This window comes from Solanum verrucosum, unplaced genomic scaffold, assembly GCF_900185275.1.
Source record: "Solanum verrucosum unplaced genomic scaffold, falcon-dt-bn FXZP01000060.1, whole genome shotgun sequence".
Taxonomy (NCBI): domain Eukaryota; kingdom Viridiplantae; phylum Streptophyta; class Magnoliopsida; order Solanales; family Solanaceae; genus Solanum; species Solanum verrucosum.
The window spans coordinates 5148042-5167282 of NW_026020129.1; the positions used below are offsets into that span (position 1 = coordinate 5148042).

Sequence of the window (19241 nt, forward strand, 5' to 3'; positions counted from 1 at the left end):
GGGCATTTGACCATTTTCTCTAACTAAAATGAACATAAAAGATAGTGTTTAGGGCCTAATTTTATCATTTTAGCATATGATGTATTCAACTTCAAGATGCATTATTAGATGGTTTTAGCCGGCCTGTATAGTTAATCATCTTAATTAGTCAAGATATTTTCTTCTTTTTTCGTTTGTTTACTATTCTATTCCCTTGGTTGATAATATATAATGAATTAATACAGGCTAGATTTGCTGCTGAAAATTAGGATTAATTTATTGGTATGCGGTTGGGAGTGTACAAAATCAAATCGAAAACTGAATTAAATAGTAAATTGAGTCAAATCGAACAAAAAACTCGACTAGTGGTTTGGTTTGACTTGGTTTGGTATTGGAAAAAAAAACCCGATTATATTTGGGTTGGTTTTGTTTTAACTAAAAAAATCCAACCCGAGACCAAACAAACCCGACATTAGATATGTAATTTTAAAATTTTATTTTATACATAAAAATATTTATATTGATATAATTTTAAAATATTTCTTATACTATTTCATAGTTTTTATCTTTTAATATATTATTTCAAGTTTAAAACTTAGAATTCGAAATGGTCCAATAAAGATTATAGTTCATAGATATTGATAATTATAATAAAACTTAAGTCAAAATCAAATTAATACTAATGCAAAAAGAAAATCAATTCAACACTAAGAATGACAATAATATTGAATATTTGTTCTTTAGTTTTACATTGGCTTACATAATCTAATTTTAATTTTCCTTAAATATTTAGTAATGTAACTAATACTTATTTTAGCATGATTTGGTACTTTTAAATTATGATCATTTTCATTATGACTTTGCAATATTTATTGGCCCATATTTATTTTATATGATGATTTCATTATTATTTTTTATTGAATATTTTAATGTCATCACTCATCTCATATTTTGTGTTATTTTCTTAAGCAAACACCTTAGATAATTGTATTTTGGTTGGACTAAAGAAATATTTGGAGCACAAGTTAATTATATGTTTGTATGCAAACTTTACCGAAAAAATCCAAAAATTTGAAAAAATCTGAGGTTTATTAGTTTGGTTTGGTTTATAAATTTAAAAATTCGACACAATGGTTTGGTTTATAAATTTAAAAATTCGACACAATGGTTTGGTTTGGTATTTGAAAAACCCAACCAACCCGAGGTTGAAAAACCCGAAAAAATCCGAATTTTATTTGTTTGATTTGGTGTATAAATTTAAAATTTTTACACAAATGATTTGGTTTGATATTTGAAAAATCCGAACCAACCCGGTCATATACACCCCTATATGCGGTCAATGAAGTTAAAACTTGGACAGTTCTTAAGTGTTCGATTTGTATTGAGACGTAATTAAATTTATTTGCCTATGAAAATCTCAAATTAAGAGGTAAAGTATTTCCAAACAAAGATGAAAAATTAATTATTCATTTTCCTCAACTAAAAAGCTTTATTTAAAATGTTTGACATAACAGAAAAATAGTGTGAATTCTATTTTTTACTATTCTCGATATCCTTTTATTTTATCATAACTTAAAGTCAGTAACACATGAGATTTCTTCAGCATAAAGCAATCATCAACGAGTTAAACCTTTAAGCTTATTGATTCTAAATTTTAGAAAAAGAAATAAACTAAATTCGTCATATATATTAAATATTTTCAAATATAAACACAACGTCAATATTAAAGCTATTGAATTTTATTGAATCTAGCTCCAGCTCAAACGCAATCCATTTTGTCGTTGTTGCCAAATAATTATAATATTGCACGAAATAGTGACGTATAATATTGAATATAGTATGTAGTTGCTAGAACATTATTGCCAATAAACATCAACATTAGTTTCTTATATTTTTTTATTTTAGAAGGTGCGTCATGTATGACAAAGTAAAAATATATAATATGGACTTAATTAAGTAAAATTGATCCACGGAGATTAATTAATATTAACAGAATATTCTAGGATGACAGTTTTAAATTGAAGTTCTATATTTGTTTTTAGATAAACTAATACTCCCTTCATTCTCTATTAATTGATTTTTTGAGGCATTTTCCATTTTTCAAATTAACTTAATTGTTCAGTTTTCAAGACTACTTTTAGAGTGTTCTTTCAATTTTACCTTTCATTTGGATTTTCAATGTGATGACTTCAATAAATTTGACAATAATTAATAAGGATAAAAATGAAAATCTATGTTCAATTTATGTCTTAATCTACTTTTCTTAAATGGTGTGAAACACCTCAAAAATTTAATTAATATGGCATGGAGGGAGTATAGTTTAAGGCAAAATTAAAGTAGACCCCAAAAATGGGAATTGAAACCCTATTTGGTTAGTCATTCTGAGGTTCAAGTTTTGTAATGACCCTGTTAAAATTTGAGAATTGAATGAAAAACTACTTTATAAATAAAAAAACTGAAGTCGATACAATAGATACATGTATCTCAAAGATACGTTTATCGAAAAAGGGCAAAGGAGATACTTCCTTCCACCCATGATATCAAAGACAAAGGAGTGGCTCAAGGCAATTCTTCCAAACAAAGAATTTCGAAGAAGAGGTTAACTGTTTTATCACTTTAAAGTTTTGTAAATTACCAAAATATGATATTTGTAAAATGTATCAATTCTTATTAGATATGTATCACTGAGACAATTAATAACACTATTACAAGTACCAAACTAAAAGTTTCATATATGATATATGTATCTCTATTTTTATAGTTCTCTGCACAATATATGTTTTGTAAACCTAACACATATATCATTTGTATATTGTATCAAGTTTTAGTGATACAAAAAAATGAACTGAACCGAACCAATCGAATGCCCACTACGCAGGAATTGGAGAATTATATGTGACAAATTCACCTATACAAGAAATAGATTAGGATAATGAAAATGAGTTTTGGATTCATGTTAATGGAACCATACTACGATTTACAATTCGGGAGTTCAAATTATATTTCCCATTTGAAATGCATCGGAAATGAAGATTTTGTTTTTTTCCTCAGAAAACAAAGAACACATTTTTTTTTATAATCGAGAAATCTGTCTGTGATTCGCCCTTTGGATCAATCACAACCTTCTAAATTCGGTGGATAATGGGCCCGCTCCTCTACCCTTTTCCACTTAAATACCGAGCTTCGCTTTGCATGGTGTGGGGCTTGAATCTGCGACCTAAGCCACAAATCCTCCACCTTTTGCCACTCAAGCTAGGCCTTGTGGCAGAAAACAAAGAACACATTATGCAAAAATATTTTGAAGACAGAATAAATGTCAAGAAATTGCCAAACAATGTGATTTTTGTTATAAAATGAAGATAATAATTTGAAATTAAGAAGAGTAGAGATAGAGAGACAAAGTAATAGTAGTAGTAACTTTCCTTTATTATTGAATGACTTTTACTTCTTGTTGTTGTCTCATATTACAAGAGGGGATATATATATATATATAAGTTATAAACTTGGGCACAAAGTTACTTTACTTGGCCACAAAGTATTTTACTTGGACACAAACTATATTGTGTGGACATCCATTTTACAACACTTTCCCTTGGATGTCCATGTAAAAATAAATTTAGTGAAAGAAAAAGTTCAGTAATACGCATTGTTTGCTGCCTCATTAAAAACCTTTACCAGGAAAACCCAGTGAGATAAAACCTGGTTAAGGGAAAAAGAGTGCAGCGCGTATTTACTCCCCCTGATGAAAGCATTACCTAATATCTTGAAGATGACATATTCTGATCTTGTGACTCAGCTTCTCAAAAGTTGAAGTTGGCAGTGTCTTGGTGAATACGAATTGTTGAACATTTGTTTCATCCTTGTTTTGAAGATCATGAGTAAGAAAAAGAACTTCGATGAAATATATTTTGGTTAGTCTCCTTTGATGTGTCCTCCTCTTAGTTGAGCACATGCAGTATTGTCTTCATATAATGTTGTTGGAATATTTCTTTTCAAAGGAATACCACATATTTTTTGGATATGCTTATAGATTTCATCGAAATATATTTTGACAATTACTCAATTTGTGATCTTGTCGGTTTAGACAAATTGCTCATTTGAATTTTTAGTAGCAACAACCAAGCACTGAAAGATACTTTCACTTGTATAACAATCAAATTGACTGTCTTGTGGAATGATTTGATATGACAGTATTCCAACATGAAAATAAATAACTTTCTTCAGGTCAAACTTCATAATCTCCTGCATTTTCATGGTCAATAAATCTTGACACAATTGATCTAATAATTTAATTATATCGATATTTTATTCACTCTAATATCTCCACTGATAAGAGTGATGTTATATTTTGCATGCATATTAATAAAATTATTTACCATGAATAATAATAGCAGGATACATAAGTGCACCAATTGCACTATGACATGGTATTTTCTAACCATTTTAATGAGATCGAAATTGATCATTATGTTATGCGATCTTACGACCATTGGAGTACTATTCAATGGAATCGCTTTACAACCTTTTAAATCCTTCAGGGTTTTTCATATAATATCTATATTCTAGCTAGATATGATAATCATTCATCATGCGTATTCAAGTTTTTCATATATTGTCAGATTGATAGAAACCTCATTGCATCCACCTTAGGAGAATATATATCCATACAATAATGTCAGGACTTTTGTGAAGAATCTTTATTTTCCAATGCACAAGCCGTACTTTATATTTTACGATTTTACTTATCGCACAATAATTCATTTGTACCCCAGTGACATTTTATTTTGGTATATGGACAATAAGTCCAAAACATCACTTTCAAGTGAAATATAATATACTTGAATTGTATTTTCGTTGGCCAACCATTTATCTGTCAATTTTCAACAGATTTAATATCAAGATCCTTGTCACCATTTATGATTTTGAGCGTTAAATTATATTAAATATATCGTCGAAGGTTTATTTGATATCGATTCTAATATGACATAACTTACCGAGCTCTCTTTATTTTTCATCATTTTCAGGTACCTGAACCTTTGCCAAGGTTTTATGAAGTGTTATATGGTGCTTTTTCTAAAGCATCTGCCTCATATTATGACCATCTTAATCATTTGCTCGTCTTCTTTGTCAAGAAGTTTAATTTTTGTTTAATCGATTTATCTATCACGCTTCCGACGTGCCATAAATTATGTCCTTCAAGGACCTTTCATTTGAGCATTTATAACTGGATTATAACATATGGTCAGTAAATATGTCTGACAATTGACTTAAGTTATATTTTCAACGAGGATCATATCAATGATATGTCATTATGCATAAACTTATTTTCCAGTTGCTTAATTTAGGAACTCATCTTTATGCATTGTGTAGTGGTGGAGCAATTGAATAATAAATCACACATTTAAATTTCTAGATGAGAATTATTTGGTTCTTGTCCCTAAACCAATTCTGATAGGGGAACCTTGTTGGCTTGATACATACAAGTGTTGCTATACTTTAAATAACACATCTCATACCAAATTTCTTTTGAGAGTTTTGTTCTCATAACCAATGGTTTAACTATAATTGGAGGCATATAATTTCTGCTTAAATCTTTTGGTATAAACCAGCATCATCAATATAATTTTATAATTCGAAATGTGCTCTTGATTTAACAATTCGAGTAAACAACCTTTGCAAAATCAAATTGCAGGTTGATTACAAAGCACATGTGACCATAGTATAGATGCATCTATTAAAATCATATAATAGTAAATGATCCACATGGCAGGTGAACGGGCAAATATTCACCTTTTTATACATTTCAAAATTTCGGGAGATACAATCTCAACCTTAGCTGGTACAATAAGAATTTTATCATTAGAACAAACAACACAAGAGAATTCTTGAAGAATTTATTATTTCTTCAATATATATAACCACATGAATTCTCATTTATTTTCGTAACATATTTGAACCGGGATGGTCGTCAATCGATCATGCCAACTGATATTTATTTCAATAAATTTCTAGTTTATTTTGTATGTGATTTCATCATCATGCCCATACTTAGTTACCATAAACAATATGCAAATATGGATAATCTTTCACGTAAATATTTATAACCCACTTTGATTATAGTAATATGAAGATCTTAAATCTTTTCACATTTTATAGTCTCAATATTATTATTTTTCTTTGACTATTTCTTTGAAACTTATAAAGTTTCTTTAAAGACTTATTACAATTCCAATATCATGAGTAATTTTATTTCTTTGGGTAGTAGCACAATAGCTCTCCAAAGCTCATAATTAACATTGGATACTATCACATATTTCATAACATTGTTTGTGTGGTAAACATCTCTTTCAAGGAGAAACATATATCATTATTGTCATGGTCAAAATGAAGTAAAACTTTTTTCTTGATTTACTTTTGTCATTAGTATCTCCTCCCTTTTGTTTAATATCAGGCAAAATATTTTTTATGTACAAAGATACATAACCAATGACAAATTTTTGTGGCAAGGAACTATTTCTTTCTTTTGCCATTTCGGTAGTTTATACTAAAACATACCGTAATATTTGTGATGTACTAAAAGTACTTGATCAATGATCATTTATACCAAAATAAATTTCTTTATTTCTCTCTAACCTCTCATAGGGGTGAGTTGTGGTATTTATTAAGGGCAAATTACACAAATCACATACTTTTAAGGCAAAATTACAATATATCCCTTAAAAGTTTATAATTACAGAAATCCCTCAAACGGATACAATAATATAAGCGCTGATACATTAATATGATACGCAAGATACATTAATCGTTAAGTAAGATACATTACATTTTATACATGATACACTTATCTGATGTACATTTTATACGTGATACACTAATCTGATGCGCGAGATACAATAATATAAGCGTTGATACATTAATCTGATGCGCGAGATACACTAATCTGATGTGCGAAAATGAGGAATTTTGAAAATTTGTAAAACCTATAGGGGATAATGGTAATAAGTAAATTAAAAGGTGAGATTTCTGTAATTTTTCTATTTATTAAATCATATATGAATATGTTCTTATTTATAATTTTCATCATCTCTTGACACATTCACTTTTAAGAATGATCCACTTTTCATGATACTTATTACAAGTCACATTCTCTTCAAGGAATTGACTATAATTATTACTTTCATTAGAAGTTCATTGTCATGCTTTGAAATTTATCATATTCATATGACATACCTTGAAATCAATTTTGAAATTTAAGTGTATCACCACTTTTTCATCCTTTTCTTTGATGGAGAATTTATAAATTTATCAAATTATTAGGTCTCATAGCAAACATGTTTCTAATGACCTTTCATATCATTTGATGACAAAAATTACCTTCACTCTTTGAAGGACCATTTTGAGAACTCATAATGTTCTTTCTAGTATAATTTCCACTATGATGAGTATTATTATATTGTCCATTCACATCCATATTCATATGTCCAGTCATAAAATAATCTTGTCATCTTTCAAACTTTTCTTGTATTGCTATCACATTCATTTAAATGAACAGAGCATATTCAGTGGGACGAACTTCACAATTTTTAGCAAGAGCATATCAATTTGCCCAATCATCATTATATATCAATATATTGCATTGGGACTTTTACCCAGTGGCTTATCCATACAAAGGTGTGTTAAATCAAAATACAAAGGGACTTGAACCCAAAATCTTATCATCATGGTGCATCGAGACTTTAATCAATGTCTTACCCCTTTGATGCGGTGAAATTTGAATCCACTGTCTTACCTTAATCAATGGCATCATATATAGTCCAAAATAAAGTTCATCCTTGAGACTTTAAAATATTGTTAATAAATTTGAGTCATAATAACACTTCAAAAGATCATATACAAATTATTATTGAAACAAAGTTGATCCTCATAGGTGGCTCTGAATACTATTTTCAACTTAAATTTTTTATGAATAATTCACTTATTGAAAGATCAACAAATTAATTCTCAACATTGACTTCATTTGTTGCTAGTTAAGAAAATTTCTTTCTTCAATTGTAATTCATAGATAAAGCAACTAGAGGTAAGCACTAATAATTCCAATAAATAAAATGATATATCAAATTAAATTCAACTTATGAGGATAATTATTTGGCTCATCATATATATTTTATCTTATTTCATGATTCAAGATATATCCAGCCTCATTTGGAATTGTAAAGATTATTACTTAAAAATTGACATAATAATTCATAATAACAAAATCCTTCTAACTTTTCAAGATTAAAAATCATTCAAATGCATATTTCTAACAGAAAGAAAACTCAATATGCTAATCCTTTTTTTTTTTAAACATAGTGACAAAGGAAATGAAATCTTTCTAAGGTGTTGAACTATTTTCGAATCATCAGAGAAATGACGCCTTCATGTTAGAAATGAAATTTTAAACATGTGTAGATGAATATTTTATAATGACAATACATATATATTCTCATATTTGCACATAACATGTCAATAATAATCTCACTTTACCTTTTATAGATTAATTAAAGTGAAAACCAAAGCTCAAATAATAAAATAATTTTGTTATTATTACTATTATTAATTTTGTTTAGTTGAGCCAAAATAAAGCATAAAGAGGAAATATATCTTTAAAGAGAGTGAAAGTAAATCACATATTTGAAAGTGAATAAGTCATAGCTATTGCTAACTAAAAAGCTTATTTCAGTTAATTATATATATTAAAATTCACCGAAATCAAAGTTCAGATCATACAAAGATTTATTTACACTAAGATATAACAACTACACCGATAGTAATACAAACATAAACATCTTTTGCATAGTACTAATACGTTCCAAACAACTTTTTAGGAACTCTTGTTATCAAATAAATGTTAGATTCAAAAAAGAGATATGGGAAGGTAATATTGTGACATAAAATTTGCTCATAATTAAATGATTGGTAAAATACATACTCGATACTTACCATACTGAAAGATCTCTCCAATTTCGCTACTCATCTCATGTATATTTTGAGATAGGTTAGAGACTCATGTTAATAACGTGTTATAAAATGAAGATAATAAATTGAAATTAAGAAGAATAGAGATAAAGAGAGACAAAGTACTAGTAGTAGTAACTTTCCTTTATTATTGAATGATTTTTACTTCTTGTTGTTGTCTCATATTACAAGATATATATATATATATATATATATATATATATATATATATATGTTATAAACTTGGGCAGAAAGTTACTTTACTTGGCCACAAAGTATTTTACTTGGACACAAAATATATTGTGTGGACATCCATTTTACAATAATTTTCAATTATTTCTTTAATTTGAACCATGTTTTTCTAGGAGTTAAAATTGCCAAAAGCCCATTTTTTGAATTTAGGATGAGCCCTCAAACAATACTAAGTTTAGAAATGTGGCCCAGAGAACGGAATGTTATTGTAATATAATTTACCTCCAAAAATTAACTTCACGAAACTCTAGCAATATTTAGATTATAACTTTATAATCAAAGAAACTAAACTCTAGTACCTTTCACCTCTCAAATAGTTAACCCAATTATATATAACTATCACTTTCAAGACTATGCTCCTAGTCTCGAATGTTAAAATCAATACTTCAAAACTTGGTCATATACTCAAAAAGCGAGTTCATCTGGAGATAACATAAAGTTGATAATAATGTGTGATTGGCTGTCTGAAAGCCCTTATTCAAATGAGTTGCTGGGACAAGCCCTCAGCTAACTCTAGATGTATGAAAACTTTTATTAAGATGAGTTGCTGGGACAAGCCCTCAGCTAACTCTAGATGTCTGAAAACCTTTATTAAGATGAGTTGCTGGGACAAGCCCTCAACTAACTCTAGATGTCTGAAAACCTTTATTAAGATGAGTTGTTGGGACAAGCCCTCAGCTAACTCTAGATGTTTGAAAACTAAAGACATAAACAACTAAAATCAAAACATAGAAGTTGTCCTCGAAAGATGAAGACTCATCAAAATGCTACTAAACTGGCCAGGGATCGTACTAACACCGAGATGGATGTTGGACATTCAGACCTATATAAAACAACATAGCACAGAGAGTTTGCGGTCAGTGATTTAAATGTACTGAATATGCGGGACATGCATCACAAGTCTAATAAATTTAACGAGATAAATCTAAAGGACTGAACTGATAAGCATGAACTAATGCAATGACTAAGTAAAATAATGTACAACTGATAAGTACTGGACTAAAATAACTAAATACATAGTCATGCAATATCTGAGAAAACTGGATTGTGCCAGATATTAGAATTGACAATAACCATGTGAGATAGATACATAGCTCGATGCTTAATTACCATAAAAAGGGATCAACGTATCGTGTCAAGGTATACAAACTAATCTGATCTGACATTGTACCACTAAATTGATAATATACGCCCACATGGGCTACATAGCCCTGTGGTGATACGTAATTTTGGGATTTAAAAATTGCTACTAAAGGTCTCAGTTGACCCTAACAATGAGCATGTATCCCAAAATTTCACTCAGTACTACGTAATACTCCCAATCAAATTTATACTAAAAATATAATAATACTGAATAACTCATGATTACTGAAAATTGATGAGTACTAAATAATAGACACGTTATCTCAAAGCATCTTATGCATATGGACTGAATAACAAAGAATAAAGTAATCATGAAAATCCTCTATATCTTGCCTAAAACATGCAATTTAAAATATACAAGTCCAAAAGCATAAAATTTACTTGTTCTGAGGGCTCATGAATATGTACTTAAGTAAACATACTGAAATTCATGGTAAAACATATGCTTATGAATTAGTAAAGAGAGGAAATGAGTTACTTCAAAATTCATAATAATCATAAGAACCCTATTACTCTATAAAATTAATTATCTGAAGATATAAGGTTTTCTTGAAACTCAATGAGTGAAAGGATACCTATTGATGAATTTTCACATACCTAAAAGAAATATACTTGAGAAAATTTTGTAATTGAACTTGAAGGTGAGGAACCCTAATTTTTGCTTAAGATGAGTTTGATCGCAACATCTACGGTGCGTGGTTCCATCTATGGTCCGTAGATGCCGTCCGTTAAATACACCAATATTAACAGTCTCTGAAGTTCAATACACGAGACCATCCTACAACCCGTAGTTTCATCTACAGTCTGTAGAATTCATCCGTAAAATGTTCGGTAGTAAAAATTAATAGCTAAATTTTTCTGCACAACATTTCACGAGGCCAATTCACGGTCTGTGTCAGATCCACGACCCGTGATTTGAGCTCATAAAACTTGAGTGGAAAACCAAATCTTTGAATTTGATCTACGAGTATCATCTGCGGTCTGTGATTTCTTCTACAGTCTGTAGATTGCGTCCGTAAATTCTAAAATTTGCTGACTTGAATTTCTAAACTCCTCTTGATCTATTAGTTACAATATGATCTAGTCTTAAAATTTCTGAAGTGTTATATTTTTAATCCTTAATCATAGTCAATAAACATATACATTATTACCTTATTAGTCCACTTAACTATCGTAAATTCATATAGATTGACGTAACAGTAGCGCATGCAAGTATCACTCTATATATATCATATCTTTTTTATATCTAGCATTGTCTTCGAATCAATTTATTCAGTAGAATATGAAGAGACTTAGAACTCAACGTTTCGATATTATGCTAACAAATAAGAAAATTGGTTAGTCATATACTTGTGTTATCCTACTCCCAAGATACAACAAATAATTTAGTATTTTCTAATAATGTGCACTCAAAAAATAGCTGGGTTCAACTTTTCATGTATTACATCAAAAACGTTATTCTATAGACCAATCATAGAATTGTAATATTTGTAAACAACAAACCTCTTATATATCAATCTTCCAACTGTGCAATGATGCTTGCAAAGACCTGGTAACCTTGAGACATGTCAAACAGTAGACAATATTCATTGTCTGCATGGTATGTATCCATAATGCCTGCATTTCACAAAATAGAGCAATAATCTCAATTAATTCTATGAGCATAAAATAACACGTAAGGCCGTGGAGGGTCGACCAGTGCTTGAACTAAGATTGTTTTAGAATGATAAAAACGAAAAAATAGTACCGTAACCAGTAGTTTGAACATCATAACCCCTGTCCTGTAAACAAATAGGAGTAATGAATAAGTGCATGTTATAATTACAATAAATTCAAGTTTCTAGAAAAGCAAACAAGACGATTTAATTTGAAAGAAAAGTTACAAACCTGTAGATCTCTTATCAATGGCAAACTACCAGTTATAGAATATGGTTCTACATATCCAACTACCTCTTGGGTAGCTTTGGATAGTACTTTATACCCCAGAGAATTGAGATCACAAGCAACGCCAGAATAAGGTTCATCGAAACTTATACTCATACTGCCCCTTATGTTTTCATCTGGGAGAACATATTTTGAAACAGGGCCTCGAGTATCAAGTTGTTCGATATTTGCATTCAAGTCATCAACATATTCTTGTAATTTCTTTATAACATCTGATACACTGAAAAAGGATGCATTGTTAGAATGTCTACTAATTTCAAGAGATTTGGTTGTATCTTGTTTATAAAGGAATAATACATACTTGTAAAATGGAGTCAACCTACAAAAAAATAAAATATAATTGTAATTAGATACTATTATCATTTGATGAATGATTACAAAAAGGCTTTAATTTGAAGAAGAAACTAAACTTACCTAACATCTCCAGAAATAGTGCACTCACCAGGAATTTGGTTGTTTCCACCCCCAGGATCTGCATGAGCAAATAATTTACTACTTCATAAAAACAATTGGAGAAGAGCTCAAAATTTGACAACTTACAAAACCATTGAGTTGGTTTCATGGTGGATGGTGCCTCAAATTTGTAGACTTGTTCTTTAGGATGGGGAGGGAAATCTCTATAGAAGCGGGTTTGCATTTCTTTCAGTGCTTCCATACCAAGTTCCAAAGCATTGATAGCCTAACCATTGAAAATTTTAGTCTAACATTTTAAACAATGTCATGTGATCTTCAAGTCTAAAAAATAAAGGAAAAGCAACAAAGAAAATATTGGCATTCACATTATGAAACCAAACAAGGAAAATTGTGACAAGGGTTGGAGAAAGGTTGTTGTGCTTGAGCATTAAAGTACTTGAGTTTAGTGGTGGGCGTTCGGTTCAGTTTTATCAAACTTCAGTTTTCGGTTTCAAAATTTAAAACTATTTTAAGAAATGATGTGTCTCACCATGAAACACTTATTGTGCTAATTAAAAGATTATATTATCTTTGTCAAAAATATTGTGCCTCCAACTATTTCTCGAGAAAAACAAGAACGGAGACGGATTCCTTTACATAATGTACATTGATAAAAATATGTTTGGATTCCTCTTGGAAATTAATATTTAAAGTTAACTATTGAATTGTACATTTGTTGCTACTTTGATATGTTCATGAATGACTTTTAATTATTAGTTGTCTTCTTATTTTCAGTTAAGAAAATGCCATAAATAAATAAATATATATATATTATTTATTTTTAAAATAAAATTTTGATTTTTCGGTGCACCTAAGTTCTGTGACCCTTACACCGTATAGAAGAATCAAACTTTTGAAAAAATAACACTAACACCAAAATGAAAAACCGAAAAACCAAATTAGTTCGATTCAGTTGAGTTTTTCGATTTTCCGGTATTTATGCCCACCCCTACTTGAGTTACTCTTATCTATATGTATCTCTAAGATAACATCACAACCTTAAAAAGTCCTACATGATACCAATTAAAAGGCTTCTACTTTCTTGGAGAGCCACATTATAGATAAGCTTATAATACTACAATTTTAAGCAAACAAATTCATGTTTTTATTCGGTATTCACCCTAGGGTTTTCCTTTTTCAAAACAAAAAATACTAAGTCTAGAGGTTTATTCCTTCTAACTTAATAGCATTCACAATATAGTCTTAGGTAGGGGTAGTCATAAATACCAAAAAATAGAAAAACCGAACCAACGAACTAATTCGGTTCTTCGGTTTTGGTTTTTCGATTCAGTGTAGGTGTTATTTTATTAAAAGTTCAGTTCTTCGGTTCGGTATAAGGGTCTCAGAACTTTGGTGCACCGAAGAACCGAACTTTTATAAAAAATAATATATATATATATGGGCATTCTATTAACTAAAAATAAAGAGTCAACTAACAATTTAATCATTCATGAATAAATCAAAGTAGCAAGAAATGTACAATTCAATAGTTAACTTCAAATATTAATTCCCAAGAGGAACCAAACCATATTTTTATCAATATATGTTATGTAAAAGAATCCATCTTCGTCCTTGTTTTTCTCGAGAAGTAGTTGGATGCACAATGTTCTTGACAAAGATAAATATATCCTTTTAGTGCAAAGTAAATGTTTAATGGCGAGAGATATTCTTTAAACATATTTTTAAATTTTTAGTATCTTATACTTTGATTTTGTCCTATTTTATTTTTCATTCACATCGAAAAACCGATTTAAAAACACCAAACTAAACCAAACTGAGGTAGAAAAAACCGAACCGAACCGAACCGAATTAGTTTGATTTAGTATACGGTGCACACTTTTCTAAAATAAAAAATCGAAGAACCTAACCAAAGTTTGATAAAACCGAACCGAAGAACCGAATGTCCACCCCTGGCTAAATAATTTTGTGTGGGGGGAGAATTCGTGGGAGTTCTATATTTTGTACTCTCTTTTATGAAGTGGATTGTTCATCACCTCTTGTGGACGAAGGTCAGTTGACCGAACCACGTTAAGTATTTATATCTCTTATAATATATTTCTTGTTTGTCTTGGTCTTTCGAGATTTGCTTCTGCAATAACAACAAGATGTAGTGTGGTGTTAAGTTTAAAAGAGTACGTACCTTGTTGGGCAGACCACTGTGGAAACCCTTTCCAGTTACCTCAAGTTTCCATGGTATAACACCACCAGTACCAATGCATGGTTGTTTATCAGCTGTGTCAATCCAGAATCTATATACATACATACACGTATATAAATAAATTCACTATGCAACGTAATTTTATACCATAGCATATATATATATATACTTACAGAGGACCTTCCTTTAAATTATCAAACCATCCATCCTTATCTAATGCCTCCACACCAATCCCTTGGATAGATGCGTTCTCTTCACTCGCTATGAAAATAGCAATCACTGTCGATTTCAATTTTATCTTCGTCTCTGCCAACCTCTTCATAAGCTCAGTGACAAGAGCCACATGACCTAAACAATCCGTAGTTCCACGTCCTTTAAGTTTATCACCATCAACGCCCAATGAAAACGGATCAAATTCCTGATGATACGTACACACAAAATTATATATATGTTAAGACATGAATTAAGCTGACCGCAATACCAAAATTAAGTAATTTACTTAAATTACCCATTGATCAGGATTGGCAGGAACAACATCCATATGCATTCCAACAAAAGACACAACTTTTTTTGGATCAGTACCAGGATACTCCACAATAAGGTTACCCCTATTAGGAGTATAAGCAATATGATTGATAACCAGTGGTCCGCCATTTTTGGTGCTATATGGATTAAGGATATCAAGAACATGGTTCACAATCCTGTCTTCCTCCGGGATAAGGTCTGGTGGATTGTTCTGTACATATTTCGACTCGCCGATCACTTTCTTCATAAGAGCTACGAATGAATCCTTGTTTAGATCGCCCAAAATCTGCTTTACATCAGCCATAGTTAATAATATGGGAATGAAAGTGCTTCTTTTCACAAAGCTAAGTTTGATATGGTACCAATATGTATGAGAGTTGGTTCATTTTATATTACGTGATTCTTTTGGCTTGGATACTCTTGTAAAATCCATGTCCACATAATATATGTATCGTGTAAAACGTGTTCTACAGTATGCCACCCTTATCAATATTTTTCCATTATACTAAATATATATAGTTGTTTAATAATCAGGGGCGGATTTGCCTTGCCTTAGGCGAAGGTGTTTCATGTCACACGGCTTCGTCGAAATTTTTATTAAATAGTTATAAATAACTGAAAAGCAAACTGTAAATAAAGAACAACTAGAATAAAGTGACACTCCTTAAACCAAGTAGGAGCGTAGCTCAGTTGGTCAGGGTATTTCACTTCTTGTTTGAAGTTGGGTGTTCAAACCTCAATACCACCTTTTTCTTTCTTGGTTAATTTATTTTAATTTAAATATATTTCGCTACACACATAAAAATGCTAAAAAATATTCTTAATTTTTTAATATAATATTATAATTTTTTTTAATTTTAAAATGCGACACCGCTTATGAAAAATCCTGCATACGCCACTGTTAATAATATTTGTTCAGTTTGAAAAACTAACCCTTTTATGTCTATGCATTTAATATTTAATAATACTTTTCAAAGTATTAAATTTAATATATTCAAAAAATAATATAATAATATTATTACTTGTATTATCTATTGTTTACTTACCAATTCTAGGAAGATAATTATATATATGTTGATTAATGATTATCATATATATATAATTTAGACAACTCCCAATCATTTGGCTCTATATATTACGTACTTCTTAGTTATTTCAAATAATATATATTAGAGTATTTTAATGTGTAACAATAAGCATGTATTAAATTTGTGTATATATTTGGTGCGAATAAGTTTTTTCCACTATAATAAAAAGTGTAAGTTAATAGCACAGGATGGACGATGGGGTCCACAAATCAGGGCAGTAGAATTCTTTTCGGAGGACAAATAAATAAGTAAACATGCCTTGGCATTTTTGTCCTTTAAAAGCAATAGTAAAACTATTAACAGAATTTTATACAAGACATTCAAAGCTATTAATTAATAATATACCGAAAGTGCCTCTTATCGACAAGCAAGTATGACAACGAAGAGCTGCTTGAGTTAGTTTCTTGTATATACTCACTCCCCCTTCTGCTCGTGATGTGGACAAAACTAACACCACCACTATGTGGTCCATTTAAATGTAATCACCCTTCTGCTCGTAATGACTGATATGGACAAAACTAGCATTACCACTATGTGGTCCATTAATTTATATTATATATTAATATTAATGTATCATCGAACTAAAAAAATCAAATTTATAAAGCAACAGTCCAAATATATTGAAATCGATACGTAAGATATCTGTTTAGAAAGATACCTGGTAATTGGAATTGGTGTAATTATTAGGATAGTAATTACACTGACATGTTTGTTTGCCTCAGTGTAGTTACACATGTTCTGTTTGGATGCACAATTACAATCATAAAATTATATTAAATTTTAAAAATAAAAATAATTATTTAAAATTTATACTAGACAAATAAGAAACTTTATAAATTATATTAAATTAAATAATTAAGATATATATATTATTTTTTGAAAATATATTAATTAATAAACATATGTTCTTAACTAATATTATGAAAAAATAATTGATTTATATTTTTTCAAATTAATATATTTCAATTGAATTGATCATAAAAACTAAAATTATGAAGTTTCTACGAACATCGTGAAATGAATGTTTGAAAAAGATTAATATATAGATAAAATATCATAACTTATTAAAATGTTTGACAAAAGGATAATCTATCAAGTCTAATTAAAAAATGACTTGCAATGTGAATTCAATATTACTAAAACAAATGAAACTGAAAATATAACATAAGTTATAAATTCAAAACAAAAAAATTAACATAATACTCTTATCACAAATTTCAACATATCATACATAAATATGATTTATTTTATTTTATTTAAAAAGAAAACATAAGTCTATAACTTACTTAACAATAAATTATATTTTAATTTAAAAATTAGAATACTAATAAAATTATGCTAATGGAAAAATAAGCATGGTATAAAGAAATAAATAATATGAAAAAATTGCATAGAGTCATGTGAAGTAAGGTTGAGAATGAGAAGAAAATGAAATATACTAATATAAAATAAAAAAAAAACTTAAAATAAAAAAAATAAAAAAAACTTAAAATAAAAAAAATAAAAAAAATTAAAACAAAAATTAAAATAAAAGAAATTGAAAAATAATCAGCTGATAATTACACCATGTAATTACCAGCAATTCACAGCCTCTCCCTGTGAATTGGAGAGGGTAATTTCCCTCTGTCAATTACACCAGCTACCTGCTAACCAAGTAATTACATGTCCAATCAAACAGGACAGACACTGTAATTACATCCAATTACACCAAATCTAATTACCAGAATGGCTTTCCAAACAGGCCCTTGATGTAATCACTAGATTAATTCCACGTACATCTATAAAATACAAAATATGTTCATTGTATTAAAAAAAAGTAAGTGTTAAATAATCTTAGTGGCGTGTTTTATAATCGTGTGAGTCTAAATCCAAAATAAATAATATCGCTAGTAACTTTGCCCCAACTCCATCAATTACGAATTAGATTGTCACATAAAATATATAGCAATTGGATCCGGCAAAATCAGCTCATAAAACTTTTTTTTACAAGGCAAGAAAAAATTGCATGTAAAATTTTAGGGGCTAAAAAGGTTTTCTTTTATTAGGGTAAAGACAATGGTGTGGGGCCCTATGCACCTTACAAGGCGCAGACATACCTGCGACTTGTAAGCCTTTGTCTGCTTGCGGCTTGTAAGGCGTATAGGGGCTTGCGCCTTGCTACCCTAATTTAGACACCGTCTACTCTATCGTTTAAATGTTACCCTTTTCGTTTCAAACTTATTTATGTTGCCCTTTTAAAAAAATTGGTCATTTTTTTTGTCCTTTAGGTTCCAAACTCGTATAAAAAGAGTTTAAAATATAATAATGCGAGTGTTAACGAAGAAAATATAAGAAGACAAAACAATGTTTTCTTGATTTCTTCTATTTGATTGAGATTAAAGAGAATAAAATAATATAATTTTAAATATATATATATGAGAAAAAGACATAAAGTGACGCATGAAGTTGTATCGAATTTTCAAAAAGACACCTAAACTATGCAAGCGTCCTATTACCTCCCTAAACAATCAAGAACTGATATTATTACATCATTTTTTGTTCACTTAGCATGGAGAATGTATGCACATAAAGTGACACCTGAAGTTGTACCGAATTTTCAAAAAGACACCTAAACTATGCAAGTGTCCTATTACATCCCTAAACAATTCTGAACTAATATTATTACATCATTTTTTGTTCACCTGACATGGAGAGTGTATGCA

At 29.6% G+C, this 19241-nt stretch overlaps 2 protein-coding genes across 2 annotated transcripts in view; both read right to left on the reverse strand.

The window, feature by feature from the left end:
* Positions 1–19241, reverse strand: part of LOC125826958 (acetylornithine deacetylase-like) — a 291462-nt gene that overhangs the window by 254964 nt on the left and 17257 nt on the right. The gene's annotated exons all lie outside the window — the stretch shown is intronic.
* On the reverse strand, positions 11797–15785 carry LOC125826922 (acetylornithine deacetylase-like). Its single transcript, XM_049506275.1, has 9 exons — positions 15435–15785; positions 15100–15344; positions 14909–15017; positions 12856–12994; positions 12730–12787; positions 12617–12634; positions 12259–12535; positions 12119–12152; positions 11797–11988 (listed from the first exon to the last, which is right to left on the reverse strand). Exons 1-9 carry the CDS (start codon positions 15753–15755, stop codon positions 11885–11887), a joined length of 1305 nt encoding a protein of 434 aa, XP_049362232.1. The 5' UTR covers positions 15756–15785; the 3' UTR covers positions 11797–11884.

Bases quoted from the DNA above. Each gene is read 5' to 3' on its own strand.
- LOC125826922 (XM_049506275.1), bottom strand. From the start codon at position 15,755: ATGGCTGATGTAAAGCAGATTTTGGGCGATCTAAACAAGGATTCATTC. The intron at 15,345-15,434 runs GTAATTTAAGTA...ACGTATCATCAG, and splicing joins CTGCCAATCCTGATCAATGG to GAATTTGATCCGTTTTCATT. The intron at 12,995-14,908 runs GTACGTACTCTT...TTCAATGGTTAG, and splicing joins ACAGTGGTCTGCCCAACAAG to GCTATCAATGCTTTGGAACT.